This window comes from Suncus etruscus, chromosome 11 (assembly GCF_024139225.1).
Source record: "Suncus etruscus isolate mSunEtr1 chromosome 11, mSunEtr1.pri.cur, whole genome shotgun sequence".
NCBI classification, from domain to species: Eukaryota; Metazoa; Chordata; class Mammalia; order Eulipotyphla; family Soricidae; genus Suncus; species Suncus etruscus.
In genome coordinates this window covers 109,150,450-109,172,658 of record NC_064858.1, presented here as the reverse complement: position 1 = coordinate 109,172,658, position 22,209 = coordinate 109,150,450, and the positions used below count along the sequence as shown (strand labels likewise).

The window sequence follows — 22,209 nt, the reverse complement described above, 5'->3', positions numbered from 1 at the left end:
TACTTTATGTCAGGTTAAAGATTCCTAACCTAGGGCCCGGAGAGATAGCACAGCGGTGTTTGCCTTGCAAGCAGCCAATCCAGGACCAAAGGTGGTTGGTTCGAATCCCAGTGTCCCATATGGTCCCCCGTGCCTGCCAGGAGCTATTTCTGAGCAGACAGCCAGGAGTTACCCCTGAGCATCGCCGGGTGTGACCCAAAAACCAAAAAAAAAAAAAAAAATTCCTAACCTGGGCCCGGAGAGATAGCACAGTGGCGTTTGCCTTGCAGGCAGCCGATCCAGGACCAGAGGTGGTTGGTTCGAATCCCGGTGTCCCATATGGTCCCCCGTGCCTGCCAGGAGCTATTTCTGAGCAGACAGCCAGGAGTAACCCCTGAGCAATGCCGGGTGTGGCCCAAAAACCAAAAAAAAAAAAAAAAAGATTCCTAACCTGACTTGGGGTCATGTAAGAGCTCTGAAAACTTGAGTGAGAAAACACTGCAGTCTTGATTTTCACTTTTTTTTTTTTAAGTTTAGTGTTCTGCTAAACGCTCAGGGATTACTCCTGGCTATGCACTCAGAAATCACTACTGGCTTGGGGGGACCATATGGGACGCCAGGGGATCGAACTGTGGTCCATCCTAGGCTAGCGCTTGCAAGGCAGACACCTCTAGTGCCACCTCTCCGGCCCCTTGATTTTCACTTTTACATTTCTTTTGATTATAAATACAGACACCACCACAGTAGTGATCACCACTAATAAAAAAATAATTTTAGGGGCTGGAGAGATAGCACAGTGGTAGGCCATTTGCTTTGCATGCAGCCAAGCCAGGACTGAGGGCGGTTCGCATGTGATCACAGTATCCGCATCTGGTCACACTCCTATGACCTAATTGGCCAATCTCGGTGCAGGTGGGACCAGAGTAGTCACAAAGGTCTTAAGAACAAGGGAATATATTAGTACTTCTTATGTGATCATCTGCATTGCTTTTGGGCATTCCGTATCAACTCCAATTAATTGTTCAATTAGCTGAAGATAGTTTGACAGTCACCCAAAAATTCACTATCCTACCTATTAAGAATTTTAGCTTTAACCTACTTACATCTCATGTTGTTTTTATTTTTGTTTTCTTTTTTATAGACTGCTTACATTTTAAATAGATTTGCATTTTAGAATAAAAGACAAAAACAAACAAAAAACCCAACCAGCATACATATATACATATACACACATATACTGCTTTATGTATATATAGACAGTATATATGCATTACTGTATCAGAAATGTAATACTTAACTCTATTTCAATATAACCTGTTTTATTTGGAGTCCTAGATATCACTACATAGTATATACTATAATTTTATATTGAATTGTTCTGAGAAAGTACGCCAAGTAGTCAAGGGATAATAGCACAAAAATAAAGTTTAGGGTTCCTATTTATAATACACACAGTATTTTCCAGTACTGGAAATCCAAGATCTCATATGCAAAGTAAGTGCTCTACCATCCCTGGCCCTTTAGTTTTTCAATACTTGTAACTAGACAGTAAAATATTAATACAAGACATACAAAGACCTATACGACAATTTCTACCATCAGACACTATGCTGTTGAGGCTAGAGTGAGAGCTCAAAGGGCTGAAGTACATGTTTACCAGGCAGGAGCCTCAGGTTCAATCCCAGGCACTAAGTGTTCTCCCAATGGCCACTGAACAAGCTCTGGGCACCAAATCAAGAGGAGCCCTATGGAGCACAGGATCTGATCCCAAATCCAACATCAAAAAAAAAGTGGATATTATGCTTCTGATAGTAACCTAAAATTTCTGAGTAACTTACCACAAATATCAAGTTAAAACCACAGAACCAAGTTTTAAATATCCATGTAACTAAATTTCTTTTCTTTTTTTTTTTTTTGCAGTTTTGGGGACAGAGCTATAGAACAGGAGGGAGGGCACTTGACTTCCATGCCACTAACTACACCAACTTGGGTTTGAACTCCACCAGGAGTGATCCCTGAGCACTGCCAGAAGTAGTCCCAAAACAAAAACAGATAAGGGGATGAAGCGATAGCATGGAGGCAGGGCATTTGCCTTGCATGCAGGACAGTGGTTTGAATCCCAGCATCCCATATGGTCCCCCGAGCCTGCCAGGAGGGATTTCTGAGCAGAGAGCCAGGAGAAACCCTGAGTACTGCTAGGTGTGACTAAAAAACAAACAACAACAAAAACCAGACAAAACAAATCAAAAATCTATCAGCAATGGCCAGCGATAGCATAGTGGGTAAGGTGTTTGTCTTGCACACGGCCAATCAGGGTTTGATCCCCGGCATCCCATTGGTTCCCTGAGCTTGGCAGGAATAATTTCTGAGCACAGAACAAGGAGTACAGGTTGTGGCCCCAAAATAAAACAAAAACAGGGGATGGAGAGATAGCAAGTAGGCAGAGCGTTTGCCTTGCATCCAGAAGGATGGTGGTTTGTATCCCAGCATCCCATATGGTACCCCTAGCCTGCCAGGAGAGATTTCTGAGCGTAGAGCCAGGAGGAACCCCTGAGTGCTACCTGGTGTGACCCAAAAACCAAAAATAAATAAATAAATAAATAAATAAATAAATAAATAAATAAATAAAACAAAAACAAACCAAAAAAAAAAATCAATGAGGAACCAGAATGGTGGCCTTGCAGGCAGTTGACCCAGGATGGACCAGATTCGATCCCCCGGCGTCCCATGTGGTCCCCCAAAGTCAGAGGCGATTTCTAAGCCACAGCCAGGAGTCACCCCTGAGTGTCACCGGTGTGGCCAAAAAAAAACAACAAAAGAAACAAACAAAAAAATCAAGCAGCAGTTCAAAGACAGCAATTCCCTTTAGTTATATATGTAACAAAGTATATCAAACACTTCTCTGCTTAATATTTGCCCAGAGATTCTAATGTTCAAGATGATGTTTAAAATTGCTAATTTATAACACATATAAAGCTATTAAAATATCAAAATACAGGGGCCGGGCGGTGGCGCAGGAGGTAAGGTGCCTGCCTTGCCTGCGCTAGCCTAGGACGGACCGCGGTTCGATCCCCCGGCGTCCCATATGGTCCCCCAAGAAGCCAGGAGCAACTTCTGAGCGCATAGCCAGGAGTAACCCCTGAGCGTCACAGGGTGTGGCCCAAAAACCAAAAAAAAAAAAAAAAAAAAAATATATCAAAATACATAATACCAGACTACTAAAGGGGAACGTGCTAAGGAGATCTACCTTTTACTGTATACTATGTACTTAGTCCTATTTCAGACTCTCTCTTAACTATAACACTTGAGAGTACATTATAACTTATTGTTTAAATAACATGCCTAAATGTAACCAATACTTACATCTGAATCTTCAGATAGGCCATTGCTCTATTAGCAGGAAGAAGAGCATTAGCGCCATCTGCTGCTATTCCTTGTGTATAGCATTCAATTGCTCTTTCATATTTTCCCTCTTTGAAAAATCCATTTCCCTGTAATTGAGGGGAAAAAATATATAAGGGGGAAAAAAATTTAATATGAAATAAAGGGGGAAGCTAAATTCATATATTCAAGGAACACCAGAAGAGTACCTGCTAATATTAAATCAGTGACCAGGTTATATTGTATTGCAAAAAATCCAGTTCTTATAATACATACTTTTCATATGGGAAATTACTATGTTAATTTGCAGCATAACTTTATTATGAGAAAAGGTTAGGGCCACACTCAATAGTGCTCAGGGGACCAGTATGCCATGCCACCAACTGAACCAAGGTCTGCCACATACAAGGCAAGTAGGCACTTGCCTTGTATGTATATATATATGGAATATATATATATTCCAAATGATTTTTAATCAATTTTTCCAGATTGGGGTCTATACCTTGGCACTGCTCAGGGCTTACCCTTGGCTCTCTATTCCTGGATCACTGGCAGATATCAGAGAATCAAATGTACTGAGGATAAAACTGGGGACAGCCACGTGCAAAGCAAACACCTGATCCCCTGCACTCTCTCCAATACCCACCATCATTATTCTTTTTTTTTTTTTTTTTTTGGTTTTTGGGCCACACCCGGCATTGCTCAGGGATTATTCCTGGCTGTCTGCTCAGAAATAGCTCCTGGCAGGCACGGGGGACCATATGGGACACCGGGATTCGAACCAACCACCTTTGGTCCTGGATCGGCTGCTTGCAAGGCAAACACCGGATCCCCTGCACTCTCTCCAGTACCCACCATCATTATTCTAAGTGATGCAAATAACACTTAAGTCTTTAGTTATACGAGAAGCCATAACCAGTATTTCAAAGCTTTAATTATTCATGTAAAAGATCAGTTCCAGAATTGCACGGTCCATCCTTTGGTAGACTAAGCTAAACTACTGGAATGTGTATTAATTTGATTATGTTTTGCCAAGGTGGCATGTCCTGCCTGAGATTCTTGGCCAACTAGGCTGGTGGTGCAAAGCAAAGGCCTGAGGTTGTGCTGCTGCTTGTATCCTGTGGTTCTGAAGATTACATGGACATGGGGCCAAAGAGATAGCATGGAGGTGCAGAAGGTTGGTGGTTCGAATCCCGGCATCCCATATGGTCCCCTGAGCCTGCCTGGATCGATTTCTGAGCGTAGAGCCAGGAGGAACCCCTGAGCGCTGCTGGGTGTGAGGCCCCCCCCCCCAAAAAAAAAGATTACATGGACTACTCAGGTTATGTTGGGGCTGTCCAGGTCTCCACCCAGCAATGCCTGTACCAAATATTGTCAGGGATTGAACTAGTACTTGCCTATATGCAACTTACTATCACCATGGTCCTTAAAACAGATTTCCCACAGTCAATAATCATTCCATAAAATTTATAAGGAATCCTCTGTGGATCCATGAAAAGCTATACACATATACTAAATTAAATCTTAAATGTTTGGGGCCAGAGAGATAGCATGGAGGTAAGGCGTTTACCTTACATGCAGAAGGTCGGTGGATCGAACCCTGGCATCCCATATGGTCCCCTGAGCCTGCCAGGAGCGATTTCTGAGCATAGAGCCAGGAGGAACCCCTGAGCACTGCTGGGTGTGACCCAAAAAACAAAAATAAAACAAAACAAAACATAATCTTAAATGTTTGATTTGGGGGGGGGGGTCACACCCAGCAGTGCTCAGGATCTATTCCTGGTAGTGCTCAAGGGACCCTAGACAATGTCAGTTATCAAACTCAAAACTGTCAGCGTGTAAGATCTATATAATCTATCTGTAGAATCACTCTGACCCCTCAACTCAGTATTCTAAAGAAAGAGATCAGTATTAATGAAAAACTTGATAACAGGGTCTGAGAGAAAAAATATGAAGGTGCAAAGTTAAAGTCTTATCTCAACCCTAAATCTTGTGTAAAATTACTATTCTTCTATCAACCTTATAGAATAGTAATTTATTTTCACATTACATTTATAACTATGTAAACAAACATTCAAAATCATTTCTTCTCTAAACATACATGCCTTCAAATATGAGTAGGCTTTAGAGGAATGGATATACTGAATTTCTAGTGCGTATTGAAATTTAATAGTGTTCAAAAAGTCAGATACATGGGACCAGAGTAATAGGACAGCCTGGTTTCACACATATGGTCCCCCAAACCCTGCTAGGAGTGATCCCTGAGCAAAGAGCCAGGAATAAGTCCAGAACACAGCTGGGTATAGCCCCCAAAGACAGAAACCAAACGGTATACAAGAAACTAAGAACAAACATTCAGCAAAACAACTTATATGCTGGAATCCTTCAGTATTACCAGATCTTTCTGTGATATAGCCTGCTGCTTATTCTGTTTCTCTTTTATTTTTTTCTCTTCTTCAGTTGACTTAATGACTGGATCAACTTCCTTTGGATAAGAGTTTTCATTGGGTGTGAACATCTAGGAGATATAGCATCAACCAAGATAAAATACTATGTAATTGCCTTTTCAAGTATCAGACTACTCAAATATATTAGAATTCCTACCATATTTCAAGTAAACAATATTTATCTCAAATTAAAAGCCTTTCTATACTGTGACTGGGGCTGCAGCTCAACAGTCGAGGATATGCCTTGCATGTAATCAGGCCCTAGATTCGATGCCTGCCAACCTACCATAAACCTACCATAAACTACCAGAAAGCCTACTTACTAAAAAGAAAAAAAATGTATTTGACAATTTAATATGCATCTTACTCCAACTGAAGCACAGTATCCACTGAATGTGAATTTTATTTTCTTTTACAGTGCCAGCGACTGAACTCATGCAAGGCTTGTACTTTATCAGTCACATTCCAGTTCCTAAATGTTTATTGTGCAACAAATATTTACTGAATTTCTTTGTTTTTCGAATAGGGCAATCACCATTACAGGAATGATTTTCAAAATCAAAGCAGGTCATTCAAACACCCCTAAATTTTTCAATTTAGTTATTACTGATCTAAAACAAAACACAAGATTATGATCATAATAAAGTTAACATGTTTTCCAACAGATTTTATGTGCAATAAGTAATAGCAAAATTTAAAAGCAGATTTTCCCCAATTATTGTTGCTTTTTTCTTAAAGTTAGACCAGTTGGGATATTGGTCAATTCAATGCCAAAATGAAAGAAATGTGGAAATGAACTACTGAAAAAGAAAATAGAATGAGAGGCCAGAGCAGTGGCGCAAGCGGTAGGGCATCTATCTGCCTTGCGCACGCTAGCCTAGGATGGAGCACAGTTCAATCCCCCTGTGTCCCATATGGCCCCCCAAGCCAGGAGCGATTTTTGAGCACATAGCCAGGAATAACCCTGAGCCTTACTGGGTGTGGCCCAAAAAGAAAAAAAAAATGAAATGAACTATATTCAGTATCATTTGATAGCAAATTTTACACTTAAATAGTAACTATTTTCTTCCTACAAGTCAGTAGTGGGTTTCCTAAGACAGCACATAAAGATGAAGCACTTAAAAATTACAAAATCCGGGGCCCGGAGAGATAGCACAGCTGCGTTTGCCTTGCAAGCAGCCGATCCAGGACCAAAGGTGGTTGGTTCGAATCCCGGTGTCTCATATGGTCCCCCGTGCCTGCCAGGAGCTATTTCTGAGCAGACAGCCAGGAGTAACCCCTGAGCACCACCGGGTGTGGCCCAAAAACCAAAAAAAAAAAAAAAAAAAAAAAAAAAAAAAAATTACAAAATCCAAGACATATGCTTAAGTTTAGTATAAAAATCAATACACAAGCCATAAAAGAAAAATCAGTAAGATAAACAAAAAGTAATTCTGGCTTCACCAGCCACAGCTATAACGATTGCAGACTATCTTATTAAGAAGAAGGATGTTGGGGCTGGAGAGATAGCATGGAGGTAAAGCGTTTGCCTTTCATGCAAGAGGTCATCGGTTCGAATCCCAGCGTCCCATATGGTCCCCCGTGCCTGCCAGGAGCAATTTCTGAGCATGGAGCCAGGAGTAACCCCTGAGCACTGCCGGGTGTAACCCAAAAACCACAAAAAAAAAAAAAAAATAAAAAAAAAATAAGAAGAAGGATGTTCAAATACCATTTATACTATTTCTTTTTTTTTTTTTTTTTTTTGGTTTTTGGGTCACACCTGGCAGTGCTCAGGGGTTACTCCTGGCTGTCTGCTCAGAAATAGCTCCTGGCAGGCACAGGGGACCATATGGGACACAGGGATTTGAACCAACCACCTTTGGTCCAGGATCGGCTGCTTGCAAGGCAAACACTGCTGTGCTATCTCTCCGGGCCCTATACTATTTCTTTTTAACGATTAAAAATGTTCAAGTACCATTTATACTAATTCTAACTGAAGACTAGCCACTAAAACTATTAAAATTAAGGAAAAAAGGAATTTATTTAAATAAAAAAGGAGTTTATTTCATCTAATAAAGTAATAAATACACTTAAATTATATAACTAAAGTATTTTAAATTACCTGATTAATTTTCATCAGTTCATTCGCTGCTTCAAAATTATTTGGCTCCAGTTCTAAGACTTTTTCATAATCTTAGTAAATAGAAGATAAAAAAATTTTGAAAGCTATATTAATAAAAAGACATCACTTGCTACACATGACAAGCAGCTAACTGACCCATGATAAAATTTAAAATAATACTTCTACCATTCTCTCCCAGGACAGACAAAATTCACAAATCTACCTTCTTCCACCAGCCCAGAAAGGACACTGTTTTTTAAAAGTTGTACGTTATTAGGGGCTGGAGCAATATATCGCACAGCAGTAGGGCTTTTACCTTGCACACAGCTGACCTGGGACAAACCCAGGTTCATTCAATCCCTGGTATCCCACATGGTCTCCTGAATCTGCAGGGAGTGATTTCTGAGTACAGAGCCAGGAATAACCCCTGGTGCTGCTGGGTGTAGCTCAGAAATCAGAAATCAAAAAGCCAGAAAACCAAAAAAAAAAAAAAAAAAACTGAAGCAGGAAAGATAGTACAGTGTATAGGGCACTTGCTTTTACATGCAGCCAACTGGGTTCAGCATCCCAGATTGTCCCCGGAGCAACACCAGAAATTACTTCTGAGTACGAAACCATAGTAACCATTGATCACTGTCAGGCATAGTACCCAAACCAAACATAAATAAAAGTTGTACACTGGGGGGCCGGGCGGTGGCGCTGGAGGTAAGGTGCCTGCCTTGCCTTCGCTAGCCTAGGACGGACCGCGGTTCGATCCCCCGGCGTCCCATATGGTCCCCCAAGAAGCCAGGAGCAACTTCTGAGCGCATAGCCAGGAGTAACCCCTGAGCGTCACAGGGTGTGGCCCAAAAACCAAAAAAAAAAAAAAAAAAAAAAAAAAAAAAAAGTTGTACACTGGAAAGTCAAGTAGCAACAGAATCTTATTGGTTAGCAGCTTTACTAAGATTTTTAATTTATAATAGCACAAACCAATTTTACTGAAGAGTTAAAGGTCTAGAATTAACAAATAAACATGTTAAGAGCTTTTTATGTGGGGCTGGAGAGATGTTTTAATATCTATTTTATATAGAAGAAATTGAAAATCAGAGAAGATATGTCACCTTTTCTCCTGGTCATAGAGCTGATACATGGTAGAATGAATATTTAAAAATAAAAATCTGGGGGCCGGGCGGTGGCGCTGGAGGTAAGGTGCCTGCCTTACCTGCGCTAGCCTAGGAGACGGACCGCGGTTCGATCCCCTGGCGTCCCATATGGTCCCCCAAGCCAGGAGCGACTTCTGAGCGCATAGCCAGGAGTAACCCCTGAGCGTCACCGGGTGTGGCCCAAAAAAAAAAAAAATAAATAAAAAAAAATAAAAATCTGAGGGCCCGGAGAGATAGCACAGCGGCGTTTGCCTTGCAAGCAGCCGATCCAGGACCAAAGGTGGTTGGTTCGAATCCCGGTGTCCCATATGGTCCCCCGTGCCTGCCAGGAGCTATTTCTGAGCAGACAGCCAGGAGTTACCCCTGAGCATCGCCGGGTGTGACCCAAAAACCAAAAAAAAAAAAAAAAAAAAAAAATCTGACTGATGCCAAGCAATGTATGCTATCTCTAAAAATCAAAGCCCTTTTTAAATTTCTAAAACCAGGGGCTTGAATAATAGTACAATACTAAGTCTCATGTCTAGCATATGGCTTACTCTGGCTTGATCTCTGGTACCTCATATGGACCTCAGAGCACCACCAGGAGTGAGCCCTGGGCACTGCTGAGTGTAGCCCCCAAACAAACAAAAACATAAATTGCAAGAAAAGGCTTTATTCAAACATTAATAGCTCTTTAAAGATAGTAACTATGGGGCCCGGAGAGATAGCACAGCGGTGTTTGCCTTGCAAGCAGCCGATCCAGGACCAAAGGTGGTTGGTTCGAATCCCGGTGTCCCATATGGTCCCCTGTGCCTGCCAGGAGCTATTTCTGAGCAGACAGCCAGGAGTAACCCCTGAGCACTGCCAGGTGTGGCCGAAAAACAAACAAACAAAAAAAACAAAAAACAATAAAAACAAAAACAAAAAAAAAAAGATAGTAGCTATGGGGGCTAGAGAGATAGTAAAGCAGGAAAGGTGCTTGCCATGCACCTGGCTAAACCAGTTTCAATTTGCAGCACCCCAAATGGTCTCCCAAGTGCCAACCAACCAACCAGGAGTGACCCCAGAGCACAGAACTAAGAGTAGTCCCTGAGCATTGCTGGATGTGGTCCCAAACCCTGCCCAAAAAGACAATAACTATGGTTATCTAGTACAATCTATATAGCATCGTTAAATCAAACTAATTAAAACTACTAAGCTTTTCAATAAAATGACCTGGAAAATATAATACCTTTTTTGGCATCTTCTAATTTTTGCAAAGCAAAGCGAGCTGCACCTCGTCTGGCATATGCTTTTGTATAATCTCTATTCAAGGCAATTGCTAAATTGCAATCAGATTCAGCAACAGCAAATCTAAAATTAAAAAAAATTAAAATGAAGTTAATTATTTTTATAAATCATTAAATCAAGATTTCAAATGTTGCTTCTGAAATTCCTTCAAAGGGGAATTAAGTTCCAACTGAAGTTTCAACTGAAAGTTTAGTAGTTAATCCTACTAAAAGCACATTTTTACAGTAAAATTTAAGCAGCATTCTTTTTAAAGAAAGGAATAAAGGGAACCGGAGAGACAGTAAAGCAGGCAGGGCATTTGTATTGCACACGACCTACCCAAGCTCCATCCCCACCATCCCATATGGTTGGTCCCTCAGCTCTGCTGAGTGCAGAGTCAGAAGTAATCCCTGAGCACTACCAGGTATGGTCCTTTGCTCCCCCTCCAAAAGGGAAAGGAACAAGTATTAATCCTTTATCTTATTAACATTGTTCTTGGGGCGGGAGTGATAGTACAGCAGGTAAGGTACTTGCTTTGCACACAGCTGACTAGATTCAGTCCCAGGATTTATATATGGTCTCCTACACAAGTAGAGGAATAATTCCTGACCACAGAGTGGGTCCAAAGTACCACTGAGTGTGACGCTCAAATCCAAAAATTTTATTAAATAGCTTTTTAAAAGATGGGACCAGAGAGATTGTACAACAGGTAGGGTACTTGCTTTGAACATGGTCAAACCAAGTTCAATCCCTGACATCCTATAGGGTCCTTCAAGCCTGCTATGAGTGACTGCTGAGTGCAGAGCCAGGATAGGATTAAGCCCTTAACAGCATCAGGTGTGGTTCCAAAACACACAAGCAAATGAAACAATAAAGAGATGAGGGTGGAAAGAGTACAGAGATCAAGACGTTTGCCTCGCATATGGTTGACTGAAACCAGTGTCGGCATCACATATGGTCTCCAAAGCAATGCGAGTAGTGATCCAAGAGCATAGTTAAGTGTACACTAAACCTCCCCCTCAATAAAAGAAGATATGAGAAGCCACAGATATAACCAAATGGTGGAGTACATACTTGCCTGTACCAGGTACTAAGTTCAAGTCACAGTGTACCCACTCCCCATGCAAAAAATAAAAAAGAAGAAGATGAGATTCATGTAAACATATGTATAACAATGGTGTTATTTCAGGTCCATAAGGATATTTTGAATCTTCAATCAAATTTTGTACATTCGTGGGGCCAGAGTGATAGCACAGCATTAGGGCATTTGCCTTGTATGGAGCCGACCTGGAATTGATTCCCAGCATCCCATAAGATCCCCAAGTTTGCCAGGATTAACTGCCAAATGCAAAGCCAGTGGTAGCCCCTGAATACCACCAGGTGTGGCACACACACACACACACACAAAAAAAAAAAAAGCCCAAAAAGTTTTGGATATTCAATAAAATTGGAACATTACAGATAATACATTCATATGCAAAGACAAAACTGAAACACTACCTTCAGCACATCAAAGTGAAAGAAAAGTATTTAGAAGAGGGTCAGAGAGATAGTACAGGTTAAAGTGCTTGCTTTGCATGTCTGATTTAATCCCCAGCACCTGCATATGGCCCCAATTATCCCAGGAGTGACCCCTGGGTATGATCCAACACCCCACACAAGCAAACTTTAAAGGAAAGTATTTATGCACAGGCTATTATATAACACCAAGAAACATGCACAAAAACACTCAGTATCATGGTTTCAAAACAGGAAGGAAATGAGGGTAGGAAGTATGCAAATGAAAAGAGGGAAGGGGGCAAGAGAAGGAACTTATCAGTTTCAGCAACAAGAGAATGAAACACAATAGTATATTCCTAAAAAGGAATGACACAGCACTGCAGCGACAGTGCAATAAGCAGAAAGCATATCTATATACAGGAAGACCAGATTCAATCTCTAGGGTCCCTGGAGCACAAAGCTAGTAACAGTCCCCCTACCAAGAAAATAATAAAACCAATAACCACCACCAATAAAAGGAATTGTACCTAGTAGTAAAAATGAGAGACCTGATGCTCTATTTAAAACACATAACCTCTTAGAAATAATATTCAAAGAAATAGGCTAGTCATAGAGAAGATCACTGTTGTCTTAATATAAATTAATTAGTCCTAATGGTGTGATGCTCAGGGGTTACTCCTGGCTATATGATCAGAAATCGCTCCTCACTTGGGAGAACATAGGGGATGTCAGGGCTCGAACCCAGGTCCGCCGTCCTAGGTCAGCCACGTGCAAGGCAAATGCCCTACTGCTGTGCTATCACTCCCACCTTACAATCATTGTTTTTGGCAACACCCACAGCATTCCCCCAGGGTCCATGCCATGCTAGAGACCAACTCTGGACTTCTTGCATGAAAAAGCATGTGTAGTCTGTTTAGTTCTCTCTAGCTCATAATAAACTTTTAAAAGCTCAAAAGAATTATTCAAGTTATTTCTATTTATACATATGAGAGGCAAGGGTCAGAATATAAAAAAATATTTAAGTGAACTTTGAAAGGAATCCTTAACTTTGAAAATAATAATGTTCAGAGTAGGGACCCAGCCTTACATGCAGTCAAACTGAGTTTAATCCGTAGCAACCCAGATGGTTCCGAGTACCCTAAGAGTGGTCCCTGAGCTCAGAGCCAGGATCAAGTCCTGAGAGCCATAAACAAACACAAACAAACAATAAACTTGATAACGTTCAACTACAGACATGGTATAGGGTTAAAGTGCTTGTCCTGTATGCAACCAACTCCAGTTTGATCCCTGACATAACAAATTCCCTCCACAGAGCTCAAAGTTCCCAAACACTGGTAGTGCAGCCCATGATGTTTGAGCTCTGAAACTGCGTCATGTGTATATACTTCAAATTATTTTTTTAACTTTCAGGCTATACCACCGTTATCAATTTTTTTTAGAAATGCCAGGGTTGGGGCCCGGAGAGATAGCACAGCGGCATTTGCCTTGCAAGCAGCCGATCCAGGACCAAAGGTGGTTGGTTCGAATCCCGGTGTCCCATATGGTCCCCCGTGCCTGCCAGGAGCTATTTCTGAGCAGACAGCCTTGAGAATCGCCGGGTATGGCCCCCCGTCCCCCCCAAAAAAAAGAAATGCCAGGGTCAAAGATAGCTGGAAATGATCACTCTGGACAAGAAGCAGGTGCTGAAAGTAAATGAAGTGATATACATGATCCCCCTTCTGGAACAATTCTGCAAACTAGTGCCTAAAAGGAGAAAAGGGAGAGAGAAGAAAAATATTTGCCATCAAGACACCCTGAGGGTGGAGAGGGGGTAGATACTGTGGACACTGGTGGCAGGAATTATGCACTGGTGGAGGGTGTCGGAACACTGTATAATTTAAACTCAATCATGAACAACTTTGTAACTATCTCATGTGATTCAATTAAAATTAAGATAATAAAATGGGAAAAGTTAGGAGAGCATAAATTTCAAAGACCTAGAAATACACCATCAATATAGCAGACACAAATATTATCTGTGCTTTCAGATAAGAATTAAAATAAAGGGCCAGAATGATAGGACAGCAGTAGGGAATTTGCTTTGCATGCTGCCAACCAGGGACAAACCCAGGTTCAACCCCCAGCATCCTAGATGTTCCCCAGAGTCTACCAGGACCGATTTCTAAGCACAGAGCCAGGAGTAACTCCTGGGCACCGCTGGTGTGGCCCAAAACCCAAAAAATGATGATGATAATAATAAAATAGAATGGCTACGAGGCCAGAGCAATAGCACAGCTAGTAGGCGCTTACCTTGAATGCAGTCGACCCAAGTTTACTCCTGGGCATACCATATGGTCCCCTGTGCCTGCCAAGAGTGATTTCTGAGCGCAGAGCCAAGAGTAACCCCTGAGCGCTGCCACGTGTGGCCCAAACCACCCCAAAAACCCAAATAAATAAGTAAAAAAAAAAGAGGACCTAGAGGTGAGAGACGTGAGAGATAATACAGGAGGTAAGGCACTTGCCTTGCATGCAGCTAAACCCAGTTCAATCCCCAGCACTATATTATGGCCCCAAGCTTTGCCAACAGTCACTCCTGTACAGAGCTCAGCTGTTGAGCACCACCAACAAATGCTTAAAAACCAACCAAAATATAGAAGGGCCATCGAGACAACTCGAAAGACTGAGCACATGTTTTGCACATAGGAGGCCAAGGGTAGATATGAGACAGCATGGTCACCCAAGCGACACATGGGCATGCCCAGTGAACAAAATTAAAATAAATGGGCCTGTCTTTTCATTGTTCTTTTGTTTCCTGGGATGATGGTGAGAAAGGAGGTTCGTGCCTAGCGGTGTTCAGGCACTACTCCTAGAACTACACTTGGGGGCCACAACCAGCATTTTCCCAGGACACTATGTCATGCCAAGGATCAAACCCAGTTAGGCTCCCCACTTGAAGAGCATGCACTCAGCCTGTTCGGCTGTCTCGACTCCAAGGATCCCTTCCTTGATAGTAAATGTCTTTTATAAAATGTCATGACGAAGACAGGTGTGCTCCAAATTATAATATCACAATACGTTTTTCCACATTAAACATACTTAAAGGGTAAGTATCAATTAAAGATTCTATAGCTTACTACACTAAAATTAAAGTTTAATAAATTCAATACTGAAATGACTTCAAAATGGCAGAAAATTAATTTCTAAAACTTTTATCAGGCTAGCATTTGTGTGTGTGAATTATGCAATGAACATAATTACTCAATTTTCAGAGGACAATGAGTGGCTTAATCACATAACCAGTCAAAATGGCTTAGAAATACAATGAAAGAAAATTAGTTGAAAAGTAATTTTCGATCTCTCCCACATCATATGAAATCTTAAAAGCATCATCTATAAACATACAAGATATTCACACACATTGTAGAATCCTTACTTCTTTTATTTATTTATTTATTTATTTATTTATTTATTTATTTATTTATTTATTTAGTGTTTGGGCTACACCCAAGTGCTAAGGGGTTACTCCTGGCAGGCTAAGAAACCATACTGGATGCTGGGGAGGTCACATACAAAGCACACATCCTACCCATTGTGCTACTGCTCCAGCACAGTTCTTACTTTTTCAATCTAAAGTATGCTGATGCTCTGTTTGTTGGCAACACGGGATTATATGGATCAGCATTCATGCCTTTGGTGTAGCATTCAATTGCTTCATCATATTTTCCTTGTTTGAAGTATTTATTGCCCTTAAAAAAAAAGTGCAGGTCAATTATATACTGGCACAAAATTCCAGAGTCATTTTCTTCATTATCTCTAACTCATAAGTGATATGGACAAGGCTAAAAAGGAAAGAAAAATAAGCAGGGGCTGGAGAGAGAGCATGGAGGTAAGGCCCTTGCCTTGCATGCAGAAAGGTCAGTGGTTTGAATCCTGGCATCCCATATGGTCCCCTGAGCCTGCCAGGAGCGATTTCTCTGCATAGAGCCAGGAGGAACCCCTGAGCACTGCCAGGTGTGACCAAAAAAATAAAATAATGGTAAATCATTTTCTAATAGCTTAACTCATTCTGTAATCATCTTTGTACAATCCAAAAATCCCTGGCAAAAACATAAGTATATCAGCATGATATACTTACTGACAATAACAACTACTATAATAAAAGAAAATTATAAAAAGAAACAAAGCTTAGCTGAAGTCACTTAGGTTTAAAAACAAATGAAATAGGGGCTGGAGAGAATGCACAGTGGTAGGGCATTTGCCTTACACGATCCAGGACAAATGATGGTTTGAATCCTGGCATCCCATATGGTCCCCTGTGCCTACTAGGAGTAATTTCTGAGCACAGAGCCAGGAATAACCCGAGAGCCGCCAGGTGTGACACCCCCCCAAAACAAAACAAAGAAGAGGCCAGAGCAATAGCACAACAGTAGGGCTTTTGCCTTGTACGCGACTGCCCAGGATGGACCTGGGTTCGATCTCTGGCATTCCATATGGTTGCCCGAGCCAGGAGCAATCTGATCACATAGCCAGGAGTAACAAGAACTTACTAAACCTTTCGCCAATATCTTAATGACCTCGTTGGAGAAATAATTGTTTTCACAAATTAGCTTACCACTGTCCCTCCCTTTTATTTTTAATTTTCTTTCTCCTCTTCCTTTTTTCCCTTTCTATTCATTATTTTTTTTTGTTTGTTTTGGTTTTTGGGCCACACCCATTTGACGCTGGGGGGACCATATGGCCAGGTAATCAAACCGAGTTCGTCCTACACTAGCGTTTGCAAGGCAGACACATTACCTCTAGCGCCACCTTCCTGGCCCCTCTATTCATTTTTTAATAACTTTGCTCTCACTTATCTGGAAACAAATGTATTATGGTTAACTATGTTAATTATGTGATGTTTTTTAAATAAAGTAAATTTTAAAAAAAGAAAGTTTAATCTAAATAGATTTAGATTTAAATCTTACATTTTGAAGGGTGTCACACCCGGTGGTGCTCAGGGGTTACTCCTGGCTCTGACTCAGAAATCACTCCTGACAGGCTCGGGGGACTATATGGGATGGCAGGAATTGAAGCCGGGTTCATCTCAGGTCAGCCGCATGTAAGGCAAATGCCCTATCGCTGTGCTATCACTCTGGACCCTAAATCTTAAATTTTAGGTTTAGATTTAAATAAGATTTAATCCAGAAAAGATGTCCACCATTTTAGAAAGTAAAATAGCTAGTCTAATAAGTAATCAATACCTAGGGAAAGTCTTCCAAAATATAACTAATCCATAAAGTGGGGGACTAGAATATAATATTCATGCCAAGATACAATCATTGATTTTTTGTTTTGTTTTGTTTTGTTTGTTTTTGGGCCATACCCGTTGATGCTCAGGGGTTAGTCCTGGCTATGCGCTCTGAAACTGCTCCTGGCTTAAGGGACCATATGGGATGCTGGTGATCAAACCGTGGGCTGTTTTAGGTCAGCCATGTGCGGGGCAAATGCCCTACCACTGTGGCACTACTCCGAACCCCAACAAATACTGATTTTAAGTTAACTTCAGTCTACTACTAATAATCCCAAATAATTCTGCAAGATCTAATCACTTTACATATTAATATTCACCTGATTTATATACTATTTGATTTTCACTTAATATTTATATCCACTAAGATTTAATAATGTTAAATCTTATTTTATAATTGAAGAAAGAAAAGGGACAAGCAATTTAAAACCTTTTTCATATATTCTGGTTCAAGATCAGATTCTCCAAATCACTATGCTATACTGCTGCCTCACCAATTTAGCTAATATTTTAAAAGTCTGAACACTCCCTAAACAGTCTTGAAGAAATCCTGGGATCCCTTCCACATAGCCTACATCCCCAAAGGAACACACAAAGTAACCTAAAAAGTACCTTTTCTTTTAGAGCAAGAGCCTTTTGGGAATCTATATGAATTCCATCTTCTTCTGACTCTGATTCTGGAGACACAAAATCATGAGTACTTTCTTCTTTATCAAGCTCGTCAAGGATACTGTCCTGAAATTGTAAGAATAATGCTCATAACTACATAATTGTTTTAAAAAGGCATATTCAGTGTTAACATTATAAACATGTAATCTAACCTATTAAAAACAGAAAAATCATAAAAGGACAGTCCTTGATCTTTCAATATAAGATTAATGAGACAAAAAAAAAAATAACCACCACAAAAAAAAAAAAAAAAAAAAACCTAGATCTGGGCTCAGAGGATGGTGCAATATATGACCAACTCCCTGTCTTGAAAGCTATTGGCTACTAGAATTCAATCCTCGAAGCCACCATGAGTGCTCTGTGCAGCCTGGTGGCTCTACTGTCTGGCACCCACAGGACAACAATGCATGCAATTTATGTGCAAGTAAAGAAACGATATGCAAAGCACTTCAGCCAAAAGTATGGTGCCGGAGGAAGTTTGTAAACACAACAGTGACCTGCTCAGTGAGCACAACCAGAATGTACACATTAATGCAACTGCCAGCAAACACCACAATCAAGTGCATGAATGCCACAATTAGCTGTACAGCACCTGGCAAGCACCAAAAACAACTGGACATACACAACACCAAATGTGTTCAATTCCTGGTTGTCACTACAACAATAAAAGATTGGGTAAGCAAAAAGAAATTAAAAAAAAAAAAAAGCTGATTACTGTTCATGTGTAATTTGTCAGTTCTTTCCCACACATGAACAGGTTTTCTCTGAGTTCCCTGGTTTCCTATATCCTACACTCACACAAATTCCGATATGTAGATGATCTTAGTACATTTGGTAGTATAGGGCATCCGGTCCAAGCTGCTTTCTGCCCTGTACCCAAGTTACTGGGATAGGCTCTAGTTACCATGACCCTGAAACTATAGTAAGTGGATTGGATATCAATGATTACAAGTAATTATTTAATGCCAGAAGTGCTTTGGGCAGTTTAGATAGTGAATAGAACTGATATTGTGATTAATAAGAAAAAGTGTATTTGATTTTCAACCCAATACTTGCAGATCTACTAAAAACTCTTGGAAACTCCTGTGATGAGAACAAAAGGTGATTTTTGTTACATTAAAGTGGGAGAGTACCCAAGAAGACAGCTGGTTGTGAAAAGAACTGGATGTGATTTTTAGAAGACTGGAGACCTAAGTCCCACCTTCCTGATGAGAGGAGAGAGGAGGGGGCGAGGGGTTGCTGAGAGAATCAAATGCCAACAGTCAGTGATTTAATCAACCGTTTTTATGTTATGAGGCCTCTAAGAATCCAGGAAAGGACATGACTCAAGAAGCTGCCAGAGGGGCCAGAGAGATAGCACAGTGATAGGGCATTTGCCTTGCACGCAGCCGATCCAGGACAGACAGTGGTTGGAATCCTGGAATGCCATATGATCCCCGTGCCTGCCAGGAGCGATTTCTGAGCACAGGAAACCTTTGTGACCCCCCCCCAAAAAAGCCAGACTGGTAAATAGTCCAAATCTGGGGAGAGTGGAGGGCTGAGAAGCAGGGAACTTACTTTTTCCCATGCCAGGCCCTATGAAGCTCCTCCATCTGGCTTTTTTGTTTTGTTTGGTTTTTGGGTCACACCCGGCGCCACTCAGGGGTTACTCCTGGCTCTACACTCAGAAATCGCTCCTGGCAGGCTCGAGGGACCATATGGGATGCCGGGATTCAAACCACCGTCCTTCTGCATGTAAGGCAAATGCACTACCTCCATGCTATCTCTCCGGCCCCATCTGGCTTCTTTTGAGTTAGCCTTGCTTTTTTTTTTTTTTTGGTTTTTGGGCCACACCCTGTGACGCTCAGGGGTTACTCCTGGCTATGTGCTCAGAAGTTGCTCCTGGCTTGGGGGACCATATGGGACACCGGGGGATCGAACCGCGGTCCGTCCAAGGCTAGCGCAGGCAAGGCAGGCACCTTACCTTTAGCGCCACCGCCCGGCCCTGAGTTAGCCTTGCTTTAAAATTTGTTTTAATTTAGGCACTATGGTTTAGGAGCTGTTGATCATTGGCTAAGGCATTCAATCGTCTCACTACAAATCCAGTGTCAGTGACAGTGACACTGTCAGTGTCAGTTTCCTACCCTCTCCCCACCGACCTCTAATCGTGCTCTTTTCTAAAAAACAAAACAAAACAAAACAACAACAAAAAAAACAGAGTTAAGTAAGCTGAATGAGTCCCAGGAGCTCGTCTTCTAGATAAAGCCAAATGAGAAGAGGTCCAGAGAACTTATGTGCACATTACAGCCTGCAATGGTTAGCAATCTGCAACCTGCAGATGCAATGAGCACAGGCAGTGGAGAAGAGTCTTTAGGAAGGTCCAACCATCAAGGGCAATGAACATGATCAAGCCGAGGGCAATCTTAGGGTACAATCTTCAGATTGGGATCTGACACTACCAATGGGTAAGTAGAATCAGGATTGAGTTGAATTATACAACACCAAACTGGCAAATAGGTTGGTAGTGTGAGGGGACACTCCTACACATTCGAATTCTGCACGGAACAAAAACGTACGCAATAAATTAGAAACAAGTTAAAAAGTAAGACAAGATCTGTTTAGTCTCACTGAATAAAAACTAAAAAATGAACTGAGGGGCCAGAGCGATAGCACAGCGGCAGAGCATTTGCCTTGTATTCCTGGCATCCCTTATGGTCCCCTGAGCCTGTCAGGAGCAATTTCTGAGTGCAGAGCCAGGAGTAACCCCTGAGCACCACCAGGTGTGGCCCAAAAACCAAAAAATAAATAAATGAATAAATATTTTTTAAAAAGATGAACATGAAATTCATGAAATACATGTCTTAGCATGAAGATTATAAACGTATCACCAGCCTACCACTTTAAAGCCAAGTTTGTCCAACCCAACTATGCTGGCATATGTGAAAACTAATAGCAGCAGGTCACCAAAAGAGTTGCTCAGATGTGAACTACAATGAAATAGTAAAGAAACACCTGTAAAAAAAAAAAAAAGAAAGAAAGAAACACCTGTACCTTGCAAGGATTACTGAAATGACATTATCTACCAAGGCAGCCTTGATGACACAGGCCACCCCAAGTAGCTTGGTCACTGCATTGAATGAGCTAATAGCTATACTGAAAGTCTATTTCTAAGGAAGAAATCAGCTTAAATGATGACTTCATCAGAATATCATAAGAAGACACTAATCTATGACAAGGAAAAGCCACAACCACTGAAAGCAGACTAAATGATTACTACTTAGAATGGTATGTTCTACTGCTTGAATTCATTCAAAACCAAACAGACTTCTCTAATACTGGGACAATACTGAGTCAGATGGAGACTATTTAAATAACAGCCAACATTCTCACGTAGTCTTAGTTTCAAGAAAAATACAACTGGAGTTAAGAGAGAGAAAAGAGGGTGGAGCACCTTATTAAATTCTACCACCCAAGCTCAATCCTGGCACCACGTACCCGGTGTCTCCTGCACTGCCAGTAGCAAGCCCTGAACACAGCTAATGGGTGACACCATCAGTATAAGAAAAAAAAGTAGGGCCCGGAGAGATAGCACAGCGGTGTTTGCCTTGCAAGCAGCCGATCCAGGACCAAAGGTGGTTGGTTCGAATCCCGGTGTCCCATATGGTCCCCCATGCCTGCCAGGAGCTATTTCTGAGCAGACAGCCAGGAGTAACCCCTGAGCAATGCCGGGTGTGGCCCAAAAACCGAAAAAAAAAAAAAAAAGAAAAAAAAGTACAACTTGCTTGGATAACTGAAGTATCTCTATAGCTTCTGCACATATAAAACATGACCCTGAAAAACCCCTCCCAAGGGCTTCTCTTATCAAAAGCCCATGTACAAAAATGTCCCTACCAGTCTTACTTACTAAAAATGAGTGCCAATAGGCAAATAGATACACAATGTAATTCTGACCAGCAATAAAAAAATAAAATTGGCTGGAGAGACAGCACAGCAGTAGGGCGTTTGCCTTGCATGCAGCCAACCTGGGACGGACCCAGGTTCGATTCCCAGCATCCCATTTGGTCCCCCAAGCCTGCCAGGAGTGATTTCTGAGTGCAGAGCCAGGAGTATTTCCTGAACACCACCAGGTGTGGCCCTAAAAACAAAAATAAATAAATAAAATTACTACTGCCAATGTGGATTTATCTCAATTAATTCTGAAGAGCAGAATATATGAATTTCCAAAACTGGCAAAAAGAATCTATAATAATAAAGATTGCCTTTAAAAGAGGTGATTTACTGAACAGAGAAATTGTTAAGGTCCTGAAAAGGTGGATTCAACACCATCTTGATTATCAACAGTGCTTTTCAGATGTGTTAGAAAGTAAAAATTCGGGCCGGAGAGATAGCATGGAGGTAAGGCGTTTGCCTTTCATGCAGGAGGTCATCGGTTCAAATCCCGGCACCCCATATGGTCCCCCGTGCCTGCCAGGAGCAATTTCTGAGCCTGGAGCCAGA

The 22,209-nt window shown here is 41.3% G+C and overlaps 1 protein-coding gene across 2 annotated transcripts in view; it reads right to left on the bottom strand.

Moving 5' to 3' along the window:
* Positions 1–22,209, bottom strand: part of RPAP3 (RNA polymerase II associated protein 3) — a 62,877-nt gene that overhangs the window by 32,650 nt on the left and 8,018 nt on the right. For both annotated transcript variants that reach the window (XR_007500279.1, XM_049783954.1), the window contains exons 3-8: positions 17,677–17,799; positions 15,396–15,523; positions 10,261–10,382; positions 7,909–7,979; positions 5,756–5,878; positions 3,343–3,470 (exon numbers count right to left, since the gene is read on the bottom strand). Coding sequence is in view for 1 of the 2 variants with exons in the window: in XM_049783954.1 (XP_049639911.1) it covers positions 3,343–3,470; positions 5,756–5,878; positions 7,909–7,979; positions 10,261–10,382; positions 15,396–15,523; positions 17,677–17,799 (695 nt within the window). In the remaining variant the exon portion in view is untranslated. The remainder of the gene's footprint in view (positions 1–3,342; positions 3,471–5,755; positions 5,879–7,908; positions 7,980–10,260; positions 10,383–15,395; positions 15,524–17,676; positions 17,800–22,209) is intronic.